Source organism: Leptosomus discolor, chromosome Z, assembly GCF_034619465.1.
Source record: "Leptosomus discolor isolate bLepDis1 chromosome Z, bLepDis1.hap2, whole genome shotgun sequence".
Classification (NCBI taxonomy): domain Eukaryota; kingdom Metazoa; phylum Chordata; class Aves; order Leptosomiformes; family Leptosomidae; genus Leptosomus; species Leptosomus discolor.
In genome coordinates, this window is record NC_141419.1 from 26,097,208 (window position 1) to 26,114,088 (window position 16,881).

The following is a 16,881-nucleotide window of genomic DNA, read 5'->3' on the forward strand; positions in this document are numbered from 1 at the left end:
AAACAGGAACCAAAAAGAATTCTGGTGGTCTTGTAAAATCCTGACCTTTGTTAGCAATTAATTTGTATTAAAAACCCTGTTGTTTTATTGCCTCTTTCACAGTTAAGATCAGACAAAGCAATAGCAATTTGAATGCTTTTTAGAGCTGCCTGCCATGTTATACTTTGCAGCCATGTTTGTTTTTGCAGTTGCAAATGGTTTTGACAAACCAGGTTAACGTTTAAGAATTTACATTGTGTCTTAAAATATTGAATGTTTTGTGTTCAAAGGGGCAATTATAATCTGAAAGATAACCCTGTTGTTGATTATAGTAGGTCTTTTCAGAATCATATTTACCATTTAGTTTCTCTTTAAAACTGCCTCAGAAAACTGTTTTTAACTTACAGTCTATATAGAGATGGTAATCCAGAGGGTTCTTAAGGAAAAGTTTGAATTTTGCTTTAAAAGTTAGAAATCTGTATTTTCATTTCACATATTCAATTATTCTGTGCTACAAGAGTAAATTAAATGCAAAACTACTTCCTAAACTTGAGTATTTTACAAGTACACTTGATAGACTTAAAGTTGTCGTTTAGGTTTTCAGATGTAGAAAATCAGAAATCTGATAATACTTGACTATTAAGATGGGTTATTTTTTTTCCACTGACTGCCCTAACTTCCCGAGCAGTTAAAAATTTTAACACAAATATTATTTCTGAGTATTTTGGTAGGGAGAAATGATGAACTGTCAGCTCTTACTGTTATATGACAGAGGTTTTGAGAAACAGTTGACTTTATAATGAGGATATGCACATAAAATTTACCATAGGATGTGCAGTCCTGCTGTCAGTAGCTTTTGCTTGCTTTCCACAGTTATTTGTGGCCTCCCAGAAAACATACTGCCATTACAGATTTTGTAAATATCTGACATAGAGTAACAGAGCATCTAAACAGGTGAATTTAGTGTTTAGCCAAGTTTTGCTTAGGCAATTGTAAAGAAAAAAATAAGCCCGTAGAACTCTTTCATTTATCTGCTTGCTGTACCAACTGTGAGGTGGGTTTCTTCCATAATCTAAACCAATATAACAACAAAAACTGAACTTGCATTAGTAGTGCTTCAGACTGGATCCAACAGTGCTATATATATCTGCTGCTCGCTTTCATCAGCAAATCTGAAACAACAGTAAAAAGTCTTCATACTTAAGCCTTATGTCCAGGAATGGCTTAATCTCAGAATAGATAAAAGGATACAGATTCCTCAAGTTCTGAAGCCTTCCAGCTTGTGTAAGGACCTACAACAGCCATGTGAAACTGCTTCGTTTTAATGCAGAATTGACTGTGATATTGTTAGTAATGGAAACTTTTACATCAGTGTGAGAAATTGCCTTAAATTCCACTCACAATTAGAGACTGCAATGTTGGGCTTGTTTTCTTACAGTACTTTGGAGTACTGAGTACTCTATTACTTGTGTGGCCTTTCTGTATTAAAGTCTTCTCACTATTACTGTCTTATTCCTGGTTAAGTCAGCCATTGAAACAGATTAGAAGTTTGACTTGAAATGTTTGCAGTGTCAATGATGGAGTTATTTTGGCTCAGGAGAAGCCTTAGATGGTCAGGACAGGAAACATCAGCAAAGTTTCTGTATGCCGCCAAGTATTTTGTGCTTGTCTGATTTTTTAAGAGGTTTCCATTCACCAGTTATTGAAATGCACACAATGTACATAATGTCTTCCGAAACAACTGAGAGTTTAATATATACTTGCTTTGAGCTTTTTTGCGAATCACTACTCGGTAAATGGTGCATAAATACGACAAAGAATTCAGTCTTGTGTACATATAGTAATCAAACTGCAGTTTATGGAAACTTCATTGCAGTTGCTACTGTTGAGTGCTGATTCGTTAAATTCACCACCTTGGCCACACGAGCTATTGCTTGTGGGTGAACAGAATATGATGTTGAAAACTTCAGGATCTGTAACCTTGCAAAACGCAAATTCCTTTTAGGTTTGAAGTCAAAATGTCCAGCAGTGTCCTAGTTGGCTTTCATAGCTTCCCAAAGAATTACAGAAATCTGTGCAGGGCTTTAAACTTACGAAAATGGTTTAAGGTGTGATTTAACATCAGTATTTCTTTGTCATGTCTATGTCATTCTGCTCTGTTGTGGGCTTCAGCGGTGCTGATACTTGTTAATGCCTGCAGTCAAGAGTGATACTTTTGTAAGAGGAGGACTTCATAATTTTACATCTCTTAATGAAGACGTGCCTTTTTCATAGAGTATTGGGGTGTTGATGCTTTGTGCCTGCACACAGTCTTCAATAAAACTCTTTTTTTTAAAATATATTTATATGAAACAAAAAAAGACTCGCATTTTAGTTTTTTGGGAAATTGAAAGGGATCTGCATTTTAGCTCTTCTGGGAAGGTGGAAGTGATGTGGGCAACAAGCCTCTTGAATATCATTGCATGTGTTAAATCTTGGCAGAAATAGAAGCATTTTCCTTGTCTGAAATATTCCAATATTCATGGAAAATAACAAAAATTTTACATTTGTCATGTAAGTAAAATGGGACCAAAGAGAAATGTTTTGAATGCAAAAAACATGTAAAAGAGTTCTAAGTAGAAATTTGAGAAATTTGAAAGCACATGTAATTGCTGATCTGAAATTCTGAATGACAAATCAGATTTTAATACTTTATTTAAGGATTTCTAAAATGCAGAAAAGTTGGCATTAGTTGTATGTATTTGAAATCACTTAGATGGTTGTACTTTCATTTACCTTAACTATTGAATTTTTTTCAATGCTAGCTTGCAGTATTCTTAAAAATACAAAGAATGATCCAACAGAATGGAAAAAAGTACTGTTTTGAAGTAAAGCATTTGCTTTTTGAATTCTGCTTAGAAAAAGAACCTGCAAGCATATACTTGCTTATTTCTATATAATGCAACACTTGCTTCTTATTTCATGCCTAGTGAATTTCTTTTTTTTTTTTTAAGCAATTGCTAAAAATTCATACAGTGATGCATGTGCATGCTCTTTCATAGCTGATGAGCTTTAAATAATGAACTGATAATGCATTGTACTGCAGCTATTATATTTGCAACTTTTAGTAGAGGTAAGTGGATTTCAAATAATATCCCTCTCAGGAAAAAAGATACAGTTTAGTAGTGCAACACAGGCTGTTAAAATATCCCAGTTTCAAGTTGAAAGATGAGATGTTGTCTTCAGCTTTTACTAGATTCTATATAAAAATTATTTTATAGTTCAGTTGCTAGTAGTGGTAATGGTTGTCTTCAGATGTGGTCAAAAATGTTTTTGAAAATCCTTGGAAAGACATGTTTTTTCTGGCCCAAAAATGACCATAAATTATAAAAAAATTCCATCAGACCCTGTGAATACAAAGAATTTGCTGATTGGAAAAAATAATTTAAAACTCATAGTTGTGAGGTATAAAAGAACCCAAAGTTTAGGGGTTTTTAAGTCAACTTAAATCTTACTTCCCTGAGGGTTTGCGATTGTGTTATGAGTGTGTAGGTCTTATATGTAGAATATAACTCTTCTTAAAAGAGTGGTTTTTCTTTTGTCCAGAGTGTTAGACCTTCTGTTTTGAAGTGATTGGAATGTCTGTAAGTTTTGAAGTAAATAGTTTTTTCAAGCATCTGTAAAGACTCAAATGTCTCCTGTGGATAAAACATGTAAACAAAAAAATAACAGTATATGAAATACTTCTTTGCAGTAGTTCATTCCAGGCATACATAGGGATGCTGGGTTTTTTGGTGCTGTCCCCAGTATTATTAACATGAGAAAGTAACTCAGAAGCTTCAATGGCAGTTGGTTTTGTGGGCCCTTGGTAGCAGAAGGGACTGAGGGAACTTAAAACAATCAAGCACACATTTGTGTTTGTGATGTTCATATTAGTTCATCCTTGCAACCAGTCTGGCTCAACATGTTGATGCTTGAACTCAGTGACACAGACATCTAAGAGGTCAGCTCTTCAAGCCTGCACATTTGCTTTCTTGGAGCCTGTTTATTACTGGTGTTACATCAGCCAAAGACTCAAATCATAAGGCAGCCCATATTCCCCTTTATTTGAGGTGTTTATATGAGATCTTTTATGACTAGCTGCCTGCTTTCGTTATTGCTCTATGCAAAACAAAACACCCCACTTAATTAAACAAGAAACAACCACAACGTTTTTCTCCATTCTTCTTCCCCAGCTGCTTTTTTGTTTTGTTTTGCACCTAAAAAATAGTGGGGTGGAACGTAAGTGTGTTCTGTGATTCCTTTGGGTGATGTCATATTTTTCAAATCTTAACTGGAAAAGGGAAATTTTTGAAATGCTTAAGAAAAAAAAAAATGTTCAGTACTCAGTTAAAAAGATGTTGAAAGTTTTAGGGACTTCGAAAGGCAGTTCAAAAAATCAAATCCCTTTTATCTTAATATTCTAGATTTGTTTTATTTAAGTCTTGAGTCTATTCAGATGTTTCACTATAGAAACTAATCTCCATGCATTACATGTGTCTACTTGAAAAAAAAATTACAATCAAGCAGGAAATGGATTTAAGTCCATTTTATCTGTAATGGAAGATGAATGAAGGCCACCACGTATCAGATCTCCAAATATGATTCCCTCTTTCCCTTGACCCTTCCACTTCAGAAGTGTTCTGGAGACTTACTGCTCAGGGACAGTGACAATCGATATCATTCCTCCTCTACTAACAGAAAGGCTGGATTGGAATACAATTCACCTACCAAAAACTGGAATGATTTCAGGTTATCAGATGGTTATATGAGCCTCTTTTTAAGTAAGCCATTACTTTTTCCATATTTGTGAAGTTGATACTTCTCAATTAACAAGAAAATATGGGATCTGAATGAGGCTTGCTTATTCATCCGTGATACAACTATATTAAGATATTTCTTATAACTTGGATAAGCTGTTTCCTTGAGTACTGTAACCATCAAGAATGTAATTCAAATCTCACATACACACTTCTTACTCTGAAAAAAAGTCAATGTTGGGGCAAGTGAGGGGACCCATCAATTCTGGGAGTTAGAGTATTATTACAAATACTTAGTCCTTCCCTGTTGGATAAGGTATATATTGGATTGTACTGGTTAAAATGGGTTCTTTTATATTTGCTGGAGAAATACACTGTCAGGGCATATGGATTGATCAGAATTGCACCATTTAGAAAAAAGTACAGACCTCTTCTGTAAGGAGACGTGGAGTTAAAACTTGGAGTAGGAAAGGCAGGCTTAAATATTTGCACTATATAGTCTGAAATACAAGACTGTTGGCTTCTCTTAAAAAAAAATAATAAGCATAATCAGTATTCAGTAGTGTTTATTAAAGTAATTTAGTTTTGCGGTATTGTTGCTTAAGCAACAATATTTTTCATCTTTGTTGTAGGAGGAAGGCTTATGGGTGTACTATACTATTCTGTTATTTGTGCTGGGGATTTTCCACTTCTGGAGTTCTAGTTATGTATTAGTTTTGCATGTTGGAGGATTAACATTCTGTATGCTTACTTGCTACCGAAAGGTTGAGATAAAATTCTGAAAACTTGTAATAAGGAAGATTTTTACTTTCTATTATAAATCCCTTTATTAAAAGCAGTTGGGAGGTGGAGCAGACAATTTAAAGCAACATATGTATTTTCTTCCTCTGTAGATGATGGAGAGAAACAGCAAAAACGTTACAGGCTTTCATCAAAAACCTCTCCAAAAGAGAGTTCTCAGCTGCCTACCTTGCCATTGGTAGACCAAGAATCTCCATCTGACAAAGAAAGATTTATTCCTCCTGAGCTTAGCATCTGGGATTACTTCATTGCAAAGGTAATTTTTTGCTGTTATGACAGTTAAATACCTTCTGTTGCTTCTGGAATGGTAGTTTTTTTTCTTCTTAGTCTTTATTCTAGGTATCAATTTAGATGTGTGATGGAAGCTGCCTGTTTTTATTATGCATATTTACCTTTTTCTGAAACACTGCCTATAGGTATTTTTGAAACAACTTTCTTAAAAACTGTTCATATGTAATGAATATGTTTTCAGATAATGGTGTGAACAAAATGTATTGCTTTTTTACAGTTGCAGGGTACAAATGTATAGGTAATTATGAATTAGCTATTTAAATGAACAAGGAAACGTGAGAAACTTTTTATTATGTGTCAAATGGATGAAATGGGCGTGTATACTTACTAGAAAATATGTTGCCTTCTGTCAAGTCAGCTGTGGCAGATCTTTCTTTGTAGGCGAAGTTACATAATTCCATGGAGTTGTGTGGCACATTTCTGTGTCAAATATTAGCCATATCAACAATATATATATATGTGTGTATGTGTGTGTGTATATATATATGTATATATAAAAAGCAGTATTTTAGGAAAAAGGACAAAAAAGAATTGTAATTCCTGAATAACATAGTGAGGTACAGCTGGTAGGCTTATCATAAATATTCCACAAATATGCAGGGGATAGGATTTTTTTGTTCTTTAGTCCTCTGAGCCTTTGGAGGAACTAGAGAGAAAATACACTGGTGGTTTTGGCTTCTCTCTGACAAATAACAAGCTTGTATGTCCTACATGTGATTTGGTACACCTGATGTAAAAGGAAAGCAAAATAAGAATTGGAAAACTGTTAATATTTTCATTTTCAGCATTAGAATTTTGAGTAATATAAAAAATAGTTAAGCTGTTAAAGTACATGATGCTCATGGACAGTTACCCTTTTCATGATGTACAAAATCCAAGTGTTACTAGATTAAGAGGATATGCCTGCTTTTTTATAAAAAGCATTAAATACTATAATAATGTATTTTTAAAAAGATAATTTTAAACTAGGTATTGGTTAGAAGATACTCAAGGAACATTGTTTAAATTTTTAGCCTTTTCTTCCATTGCAAAGTAGAGTGGAATATGATTCAGAAGAGAGTCAGGAAAGTGGCGAAGATGATGAAGATATTGATGGAGATGTGTTTGCATCAAATTCACACAATCAAGAGCATTCTAATTCAAATTCATACAGGTAGGTAACTCTTTAGAATGCAAGATGTTCTGCAATGGCTAGACTTGCATTCCTGGCTTTTATTTTTGAGATAATATAGCAGTTATGTGATATTTCATGGCAGTGCATTATTTAGACTTAGTAGTTAATTTTTCACAATGATTGTTTTACTCATTTTATTAATACGTGATATAGTGACTTTTGAATTCAAAGTATCTGTAATATTCTAAAATACTGTTTGTAGTTTTCAGCAGTTTAGAATAAGGATTTAAAGCTCTAAATTAAAATCCTATTTGTGAATAAGTGAGAAATTTATTTTCCTGTTAGTAAATGAGTTACTATTGCTTTCTTCTTAGTTGGTCACTGATGAGATTGGCAATGGTTCAGCTGGTACTTCACAATTTGAAAATTTTCTACCCTTTGGCTGGACATGATCTTTCAGGTAATAAGCCGCAGAGTTGTCTATTCAAACTCAATAACCACATTTGAAATCCATAACGTGTTAAATAATATATATGTCATAGTTTTATTTTTAGTTCAAAAGTTCTTAATTTTTCCGTGATCTGGGAATAATTGATCTGATACTGGTTTTCATTGAGGTGTATTTATGAAATAACATGGTGGGTGGGTAAGATGAGAGGGTGGGGAGGAATGCTCAATAGTTAGCAGAAGTCTCTGTATGCTTAATTTTTTTCTTTCCTTCTTGGTCATGTAAACACAATGTTTATAACATTTATTTCTTGGTGGAAACCCTATAATTTTTTGTAATTCAGGCTACATCATTCCTACTGCTGGTTTCACAGAATCATGGAACGGTTTGTGTTGGAAGGGACCTTCAAAGATGATGCAGTCCAACTCCTCCTGTCCTGTGCAGGGACGTCTTTCACTAGATTGTGTTGCTCAAAGCCTTGTCCGACCTGATCTTGAATATTTCCAGGGATGGAGCAACTATAGGTTCTCTGGGCACAGTGTTCCAGTGTCTCACCATCCTCATTGTAAAAATATTCTTCCTTATATCTAATCTGAATCTACTGTCTTTTAGTTTAAAACCATTACCCCTTGTCCTGTCACTACACGCCTTGGTAGAGTCTTTCTCAGTCTTTCTTCTAAGTCACCTTTAAGTATTGAAAGGCTGCAGTAGGGTCTTCCTTGAGCTCCTCCACGCTGAACCCCAGCTCTCACAGCCTTCTTCATAGGAAGGGTGTTCCATCCCTCTGACTGTGGCCCTCCACTGGACCTGCTCTAACAGGTCCATGTCTGTCTTGTACTGAGAGCCCCAGGGTTGGATACAGTACTCCAGGTGGGGTTGCATGAGAACGAGTTAGAGACGACAAATCACGTCCCTCACCCTGCTGGCCACCCTTCTTTTGATGCAGCCCAGGATACGATTGGGTTTTCTGGGCTGTGAGTGCACATTGCCAGCTCATGTCCGATTTTTTCATCCACCAAGTCCTCCTCCGCAGGGCTGCTACCAATCCATTTGTCACTTATTCTTTGTTGATACTGGTGATTGCCCTGACCCATTGCCCCGACCCATGTGCGGGACCTTGCACTTGGCCTCGTTGAACTTTATGAAGTTCATGTGGGCCCACTCCTCAAGCCTTTCAAGGTCACTCTGGATGGCCTCCCTTCATTCTGGCAGATCAGCCACACCACTTGTCTTGGTGTTATCTGCAAACTTGCTAAGGGTGCACTGACTACTGCTGTCTGTCATTATCAAAGACACTCAACAGTACCGATCCAAATACACACCCCTGAGGGACACCATTTGTTACTGATCTCCATTTGGACGCTGAACCATTGACTGCAACTCTTTGGATGTAATCATTCAGCCAATTCCTTATCTATCGAATAGCCCATCCATCAAATCCATATCACTCCAATTAAGAAGTAAGGATGTTGGGTGAGACTGTCAAAGGCCTTACAGAAGTCAAAAATAGAGGACATCAGTTGCTCTTCTCTTGCCCGCCAGTGCAGTCAGTCAATCATAGAATGCCACCAGATTGGTGAGGCATGATTTGCCCTTTATGAAGTCATGCTGGCTTTCCCTTAGCACCTGCCTGTCATCCATATGCCTTGACATAGCTTCCAGGAGGAACTCTTCCATGATACTTAATTTCTGTCAGCGCTGGAGAAGTCTGTTCCTGTATTTAGCAACGATAGACAAAGCAGTTCATCTTTTTATACTTGCAAATATCAAGTTGAGGTTTGAATAAAGCTTACTGTTGGAGATATTTGAAATACATTTCAGCCTTCAGGTGTGGAGTTATCTTCATCAAGGTTATAATGGAGAAGGAAGTTTTTTTATTGTTGTTTATGTTTCTTTCTAGAGCTTCCAGTTAGCTCCCCAATGTGCCATGCAGTTTTGAAAACACTGCAGCGCTGGGAACAAGTTCTTCTCCGGCGTCTTGAGCTCTATGGTGGTCCACCTCAACATTATATTTCAGTTCACGCTTCCGAAGATGCCCTAGCTGCTGGTCCTGCATTGCTTCGCCATAAAACTTTACTTGAGCCTACAAACACTCCATTCAGGTGAGTCTTAATTTCTATAAACACTGGCTATAATATCTTTAATATACATCAAGCATTTTGTTGGTGGTGCATGCGATAGACCATAACTTCAATAACTACATAATGCCAGTTTCTAGATTTTCTCTAATCCATTGTGGCATTGTGGGTACACATGACAGAATCACACAGAATGGTAGGATTTGGAAGGGATGGACCTCTGGAGATCATCTGGTTCATCTCCCCCACCAAAGCAGGTTAGCCTAGAGCAGGTCACACAGGAACGTGTCCAGATGGGTTTTAAGTATCTCCAGAGAAGGAGACTCCACAACCTCCATGGGCAGCCTGTTCCAGTGCTCTGCCACCCTCAGAGTAAAGAAGTTCCTCCTCATGTTCAATTGGAACTTCCTGAGCTCCAGTTTGTGTCCATTGCACCTTGTGCTGTTGCTGGGCACCCCTGAGAAGAACCTGGCCCCATCCTTTTGGCACCTGCCCTGTAGATATTTGTAAGCATTGATAAGGTCCCCTCTCAGTCTTCTTTTCTCCAGGCTAAAGAGCCCCAGGTCTCTCAGCCTCTCCTTATAGGAGAGATGTTCCAGCCCCCTAATCATCTTCATAGCCCTCCGCTGGACTCTCTCCAGTTTTTCTTGAACTGAGGGGCCCAGAACTGGACACAGCACTCCAGGTGTGGCCTCACCAGGGCAGAGTAGAGGGGGAGGATGACTTCCCTCAACCTGCCGGCCACACTCTTCTTAATGGACCCCAGGATGCCTTTGGCCTTCTTGGGCACAAGGCCACATTGCTGGCTCATGGTCACCCCGTTATTCACCAAAACTCACAGGTCCTTCTCTGCAGAGCTACTCTCAAGCAGGTCGACCCCCTACCTGTACTGGTGTATGCAGTTATTCCACCCCAGGTGCAGGACCCTGCAATCAGAATTCATGCATCTCTGGTCTAAAGCAAGATCAGGAAAAACAATCACCAGTTTCTAAATTTTTTTTAAAGTTCTAAGCTTAACATGCTGATTTTGAGTGCTTCTGTTGAAAAACGATGGTTGACAATACAGAACAACAAATTTGCCCTGAGCCATCATTAAGGATTAGTGACAATGAATTAAATAATTGCCCTACCTTTGGAGAGAATAAAATTACATTCTTATCAGTATCTTTTCCTAAAATCAGAGAAGAAATATTTACTGTTTATGACATTTGCATAGTTGTGACTTAATATAATTGCATATTCAGCCAGAAAAGTGGGGGTTTTGCTCAGTTTCTTGAATTGTCACTTTTAAAAAAAATTTCTGCCTTTTTAATCTTACTATCACCTGTGGTTGCAGAAGCAGTGGAAAGTCTGTCTTTTTGTTATAGAATACCTCATAATTGTCACACAGTTTTAGTAACTTAAGTTGATTAAAAAGGAATAGCTTAACATGTGTCTGCCTGGCATTAGTTTTAAATTATGATTTAAAATGATTCAGGGTTTGATGGGTTTTGGCCTGCCATAAGCAGCCACATTTGTATTTACAAGTTTTGCTGGAGCATATAGTTTATAGGGGTAAGCACAAACATTTGAAGTCTGATCTGATTCTACAATCCTTCCAGTTTTGTAACTGAAAAGTCATGGTTGTTTCAGAGATGTTACACAGCTAATGATGTGTTCCTAGCAGGAAGTGTTAGTCATTCATTGTCCATGTGATAGAAGCACTCATTAGCAGTACACAGAAATGATACATGTTGTAAAGAATGAGGTGGAGTGGTAAGTAATCTGTGTGCTGACCTTATTGTTGTATAATCTCTTAAAGAGCTATTTCTCACTTGTCCTAAGATAGGAGGTGAAAATGATACATGTTCTTTTCCTTCTTCCTTTTGCACCTCCTCTCACACATAAATTTGTTATGAAGATGATGTCAGAGTGCTTCCAAATAGGTCTTATACAGTATTTCGAGAGCTACAGTTTTGCTTCAGCATTTCTTCTGACTATAGTTTGCTTAGACTATTAAGATATAGCAGTCTTTTATAAGTATGAGCATCATGTAAATATTTGTTTAAACTTTGCTCTGTAGATCAAACAGTCATGTTGCACTATCTGTGAAGAGGCTCTGGCAGTACTTGGTTAAACAGGAAGAAGTCCAGGAAACCTTTATCAGAAATATTTTTACAAAGAAGCGATGCCTAAACGAGGTTGGTATGGTATATAAAATGTTGGAGGTCAATCTATGAGCTTTCATTTAAGTTGTTTGGCTGGTTTGTTTACTTTCTAGAGCATGAGTGGATAATATATTTGGCTATGACTCAAAATCTACAGCATATCATATTAAAAATCTTCATCCGTTGTTTCATTGAAAAAAAAATCAGTCTTTTTCTCTAGACTGACAACTAACACTACTTAGCTACAGTGATCCTCTTCATTAAGATCAGTATAAAAGCTGCCTCAAAAGACTGACAAACTTCAAAATTTCAAAGATTAAAACCAGTAACCTAATCAGTCACAGTTCTGATAGTTTGAGTTGGTCCTTACCATAGTCATCGTGGGCTTATCCTCTGGTTTCTGTTATGTTATGATTCAGTTTTAGTAAGAAAAATGGTCATACAACAGTTAGTATTTCTGTCTGTGATAATGCGTCCCAGTGTCTAGCTGAATTCCAGGTTGCAGCTGCAGTTAAATGTTTTAAAGTTGTGGTCCTGTAATGGAGTTTGGGGATTGTTGCTCCTTTTCTTTCTTACTCACACCAGCTCCCAATAATTTGAAAGAATCATTTGTATTATAGAAATACTACGGAGTAGCAGAAACATAGGAGAAAGAAGCAGATCTGAACAAGTGGAACATGTGGGAGAAAAAAAGAGTATTTACGACTAGTAAAGCCATGGCAGCAAAGAGTTCTGTATGAGCTAATCTTTGTCGTGTCACAAGTAGACTATTATCTTGTTTGAGTATTTGTAGCTAATTGTGTTCACTACAGACTGTAGTTAAAGGGAAAATTGTTCCTTTTGTCTTGTTCTTTGAAGATGTAACATTTTTGATTGTCTTATGTTGATGCAGCCATGTTGCTATGCTGTATAGAAAGGTATTTTGGAATATTTTAGATCTGCTTTATGTTTCCAAGTAGGATCACTGACAGCCTTACACAACATAGGTGCGTTGGCTTTATTTTGTATCCTCTTGTTACTGATAAAATGTCAGGGGAGAAGTGGAGATAGCTTATTTTCCAAGAAATTTGACTTTTGAGATGGACAAGGTGCTGTTACAGTACAGAATAGGTAAATCAGTGTCTTCTGTACTGAATATAGAGTTTAGAATTTGCTAATTGCTGTTACTATATAAAATATGTATGTGTGTGTGTGTGCAAACATGCTGTTGTGTTTCAGTTGTTCTGTGTTGGGGTAAACAACAAGGAATTAAGGATTTCCTTGATACCTTGCATGTTGTGTCTTATTTTTATTCTTTGTTCTGTGGTTGTTCTTTCCTTGGTGAAGTCATTAGAGGAGCACAATGAAACCATGAAAAATTCTGTGGTGGAGCCGACCATCGCCAATAAGGTACACAGTAGTAATGTTAAATTAATTAGACCTTACATAATCATGAAATATTTCCTTTTGAAAATGGTGCTGATCTCCCTTAAACATCTTACGTGACGTAACAAATAAACTTCAAATTTCAGTTTTGCAAGAGATTGAGTTAAACTAGTCCTGTAATCAAGCCTATCTGAAACTAAATGTGTCTTAGAAAGTTGGATTAAACAACCAGGTAAGAAGAATATGTATTATCAAATTCCATAGCTATGTCAAATGAAGAGCTGAGGCTGAGATTTGCCCAAGTGACAAACATTCAGTTATACTGTGGGAACATAGTACATACAGGACCTTTCATCGGTGTGAGATGGCTAAAATAATTGCCAAGGTGGTTAACTAAAGTTAGAGCAGTTTGTTAGCGTGATGCTAGTTTGTTACTGAAAATTTTTGCTGAGCCTTTGTTTTAAAATGGTGACAAACGAACATATATAACAACTTTATAGCAACCTTCTGGAAAAACTGGTGTGAGGGGCTAAAAAGGTATAATACTTTGCCTAGAAGTGCAAAGAAATACTGTATTCTTCAGACTTCTTAGTAGTGAGAATACAGAAATGAGAACACCCAGTGATGTCCTTGTGCTACCTTGTTGTTATTAATCATGCAATAAAGCAGTACTAGCAAGTAGGTAATTGGAGGTGACTGGGGAAAAAATAACCGTAATTTAATGCGGGTTTGTTCACTACACAACACAGATGTTTTTGTTTCTGTTTGATACTCAGGTGATCTTACATATGTAAAACTGCAGTGACAATTTTGTTTTAATCTTAAGAAAGGTATTCTACTTTGATGTATAACAGCCACTGACTTTTTTCAAACTTGGAAGAAGACTGCTGTTCTTTGATGGCACCATCTTACTGTTTCTCAACTAGAATGTCCTTGTTTAAATCTTTTGAAGACCAGAAATTAAGAAATTGAAGGGAAGAGGCTGGGAAATGATAGTCCTGGAATAATTCTTTGTTTTGAAGAAAATACAAATTTTACATTTGTAATTCAGGTTTGAATTTTTATGTAACCATTTGTTTGGCAATGCCTTTTTTTAACTGTAAGATTATTTTGTAACTTCAACAGACTGGAGTCTGTCATCTATCAGTTTAATATTTGCAGTGCTGAGCTCTTTCATCTTGAAGAGGAGTACTACAGTGCTGGTAGAGTTTATAATTTTATTGTGTTCTGGCATATACCTGGATGCATTTCCAAAATATAAAAAGGTAGACAAGATTCAAATACAACATTAGATTACATTAAGGGGGGAAAAAAACCCAAAGAAACAAAGAAAATGTTACAGTAAAAAGTTTGTGCTACTGGAATGTACAGGATTCCAGATCTATTTAATTGTGGAGAACAGTGAATAGATAAGCTGATGAAGTTCAAATTTATTTTCCTGCTCAGGATCTTTTCTGCGCCTTCTTTTGGACCAGTTCATCCGTTTTGGTGGTGAAAAGTGTTCAAGAGCATGGAAAGACTTAGCAAATTTTTTTAAGAACAAAACTTCAAGACTCAATTTTTTATTATCGACACCCACAAGTGTGCATGTAGCCTTGTTGGGTTTCAGCATCCCTCAAAAACTTGAGAATGAACATGATAGTGTGAATTCTGTGACAAATAATGCTTTCTGTGATGGTGTGGTAATCTCAACATGGCAGTGAGATGATTACACACGAAACAGGTTTACCATAATTATTACAGGTTATATTGGTCATATTTTCTTAGAATTAAAATTAAGAAAAAAAATACATGAAAATTAACATGATCCAGTGTTTGGTCTCTGTACTTCCAGTATAAAGCAGTGGTGCACAGAAGTTTGCATTTAAATATGCTTTACTTTTTAAATACAGATAGAAACAGATTTGGGATACCCAGGAGGCAAGGCAAGAATAATCCATAAAGAGTCTGACATCATTACAGCTTTTGCAGTCAATAAGGTGAGTATAAAGGAGGTAGGATAATCTAATTGTATTGTATTTCCACCTGATAAACAGGTGGTAGTCCCATTGTGAATGGGTGAGAGATCCTTTGCCAGCCATCCTGCTACAGCTTGAACTCTTAGCACTCCCTTCTCTAAAGCACTTCAGAGTTATGTTTTCGTAATGAAACAGTTCTGCTACAAATGGTCTCTTCTTCTAGTGTGAAATGAACTGAGGAAAGGGAGAAGTGGCCTCTACTTTTTCTTTAAGTTTGTGTATAATAGTATTTTTCCTTCTTTGGCGAAGACAACTAGGAAGTCAACTTTTCTTCTCCTGTTAAACCACTTAAGCCTTGAGAAGTAGAGGGGGGGAGCTTAGTTGCAGGCATTGTAGTACAGTTACCTCTTGTTTATCCTCTGAGGAAATCAAAAGAAACGAGAGCTGCTTGAGAGAGGTATAAAATACAAATAGCATGTGATGCTATCCCAGGTGCAAATAAAATTTTAAAAGGGAAATGTCAAGTTTATACAGTTTAAGTATATAGTTTTGTAGACGTATGTTTGGGCTTTGTCAGTTGATCAAGAGTATGTTTTTGTGAACAGCTGTACCCTAACCAGAGAAAATCAAAAAAGCGCACCTTTTTGAGTATTCCTTTTGTGTCTGCCTGTGTGTTATTTTTTTTTTCAGGCAAATCGGAACTGCATTGCAATAGCATCGAGTCATGACATTCAAGAACTAGACGTTTCTGCGATTTTAGCTACGCAGATCTATACCTGGGTTGATGAGGATGTCGAAATAGAAAATAAAGGGTATAGTTTCTATGTTTCCAGTATCACAGCTGGACTGTGTATGAATCAGTGTAACAAAGCACAGTATTCAATGTTGTTGTTTGGAATCTAACTTACAATGTTGTTTCATTTATAGGGCTGATGATTTCTTAGTTATACATGCTCGTGATGATCTGGTAAATGTTCAGGGAACCACTCCTTATACGCATAGTAATCCCGGCACACCTATCAATATGCCTTGGCTTGGTAGTACACAAACTGGCAGGGGTGCATCTGTGGTAAGTTGCTTGTCAAAGATTAGCCTTATGTGCTCTATCTACTTCTCTCCTTTTGTTTGTTCAGTGTTGCTGGTTATATTTTACAATTAGCATGTAAGTAAATGTAGCTTTTCTGTGTGATCAGTGCGAGCTGGAATTTTTTTATAATGATGCGATTGATAGGTTAAAATACTGCACAGAATTTAATGTACACCAGCTAAGCAAGCAAAGCTTAGTCCAGCCATATATGCTTTCTTAAGATACACCATTTAAAAATAAAGAATCAGGCTTCAGGTAAGAAGTTGCAGCTTAAATTGTTCTTTAAGGACGTGAAGCCAAATGCTGTATTTAAAAAGCATGTATTCAGGAAATTTTGGGAGATAAATTCATAAAGATTGAATAGAAATATTTGAAATATTTCGGTAGCTTTTATTTTAAGCATAATTTTAAGTTGCATTCTGAGTTCCAGGTGATTCCAGTTTTTATTTAAAAGTAAATACCAGCTTCTGCTGTAGCACTAAGTACCACTGTAATGCACAGTATATTAATATGAGCCTGTGTTATAGAAAGGATGGTGAATGAACTCCTAAAGCAGATTTCACTGTCAGGACAGAGGCTTCAATGAAATTAATTAAACTCTGGAAACTGAGCAACTTAAACTTGGGGAAAATGGGTATTCTTGGTTTCATAAGAAAAATGAGAAAGGCAGGACTGCAGAAACAGGACAAACTACAAACATCATGCATAGCTTGAACTACATGTCATGCTGATGTATGACTGTTTATCTCCAAAGCTGTTGTCACCTCTGTCTTCTTTGAAGTGCTGTGCAGTTTTGCTGTAACTCTTAGTAGTGTTAAGTATCTTATTTATGAAG

The 16,881-nt window shown here is 36.5% G+C and overlaps 1 protein-coding gene across 8 annotated transcripts in view; it reads left to right on the forward strand.

The window, feature by feature from the left end:
• DMXL1 (Dmx like 1) overlaps positions 1 to 16,881 on the forward strand; it is an 83,461-nt gene that overhangs the window by 54,993 nt on the left and 11,587 nt on the right. For 3 of the 8 annotated variants that reach the window (XM_086479621.1, XM_086479622.1, XM_086479623.1), the window contains 8 exons: positions 5,613 to 5,814; positions 6,863 to 7,002; positions 7,338 to 7,423; positions 9,312 to 9,513; positions 11,552 to 11,669; positions 14,894 to 14,980; positions 15,650 to 15,771; positions 15,887 to 16,028. In XM_086479621.1, coding sequence (XP_086335747.1) covers positions 5,613 to 5,814; positions 6,863 to 7,002; positions 7,338 to 7,423; positions 9,312 to 9,513; positions 11,552 to 11,669; positions 14,894 to 14,980; positions 15,650 to 15,771; positions 15,887 to 16,028 — 1,099 coding nt within the window. Of the gene's footprint in view, positions 1 to 311; positions 315 to 5,612; positions 5,815 to 6,862; positions 7,003 to 7,337; positions 7,424 to 9,311; positions 9,514 to 11,551; positions 11,670 to 12,962; positions 13,026 to 14,893; positions 14,981 to 15,649; positions 15,772 to 15,886; positions 16,029 to 16,881 lie in introns of all 8 variants that reach the window. The other 5 variants (XM_086479617.1, XM_086479618.1, XM_086479619.1 and 2 more) reach the window with 3 other exon arrangements.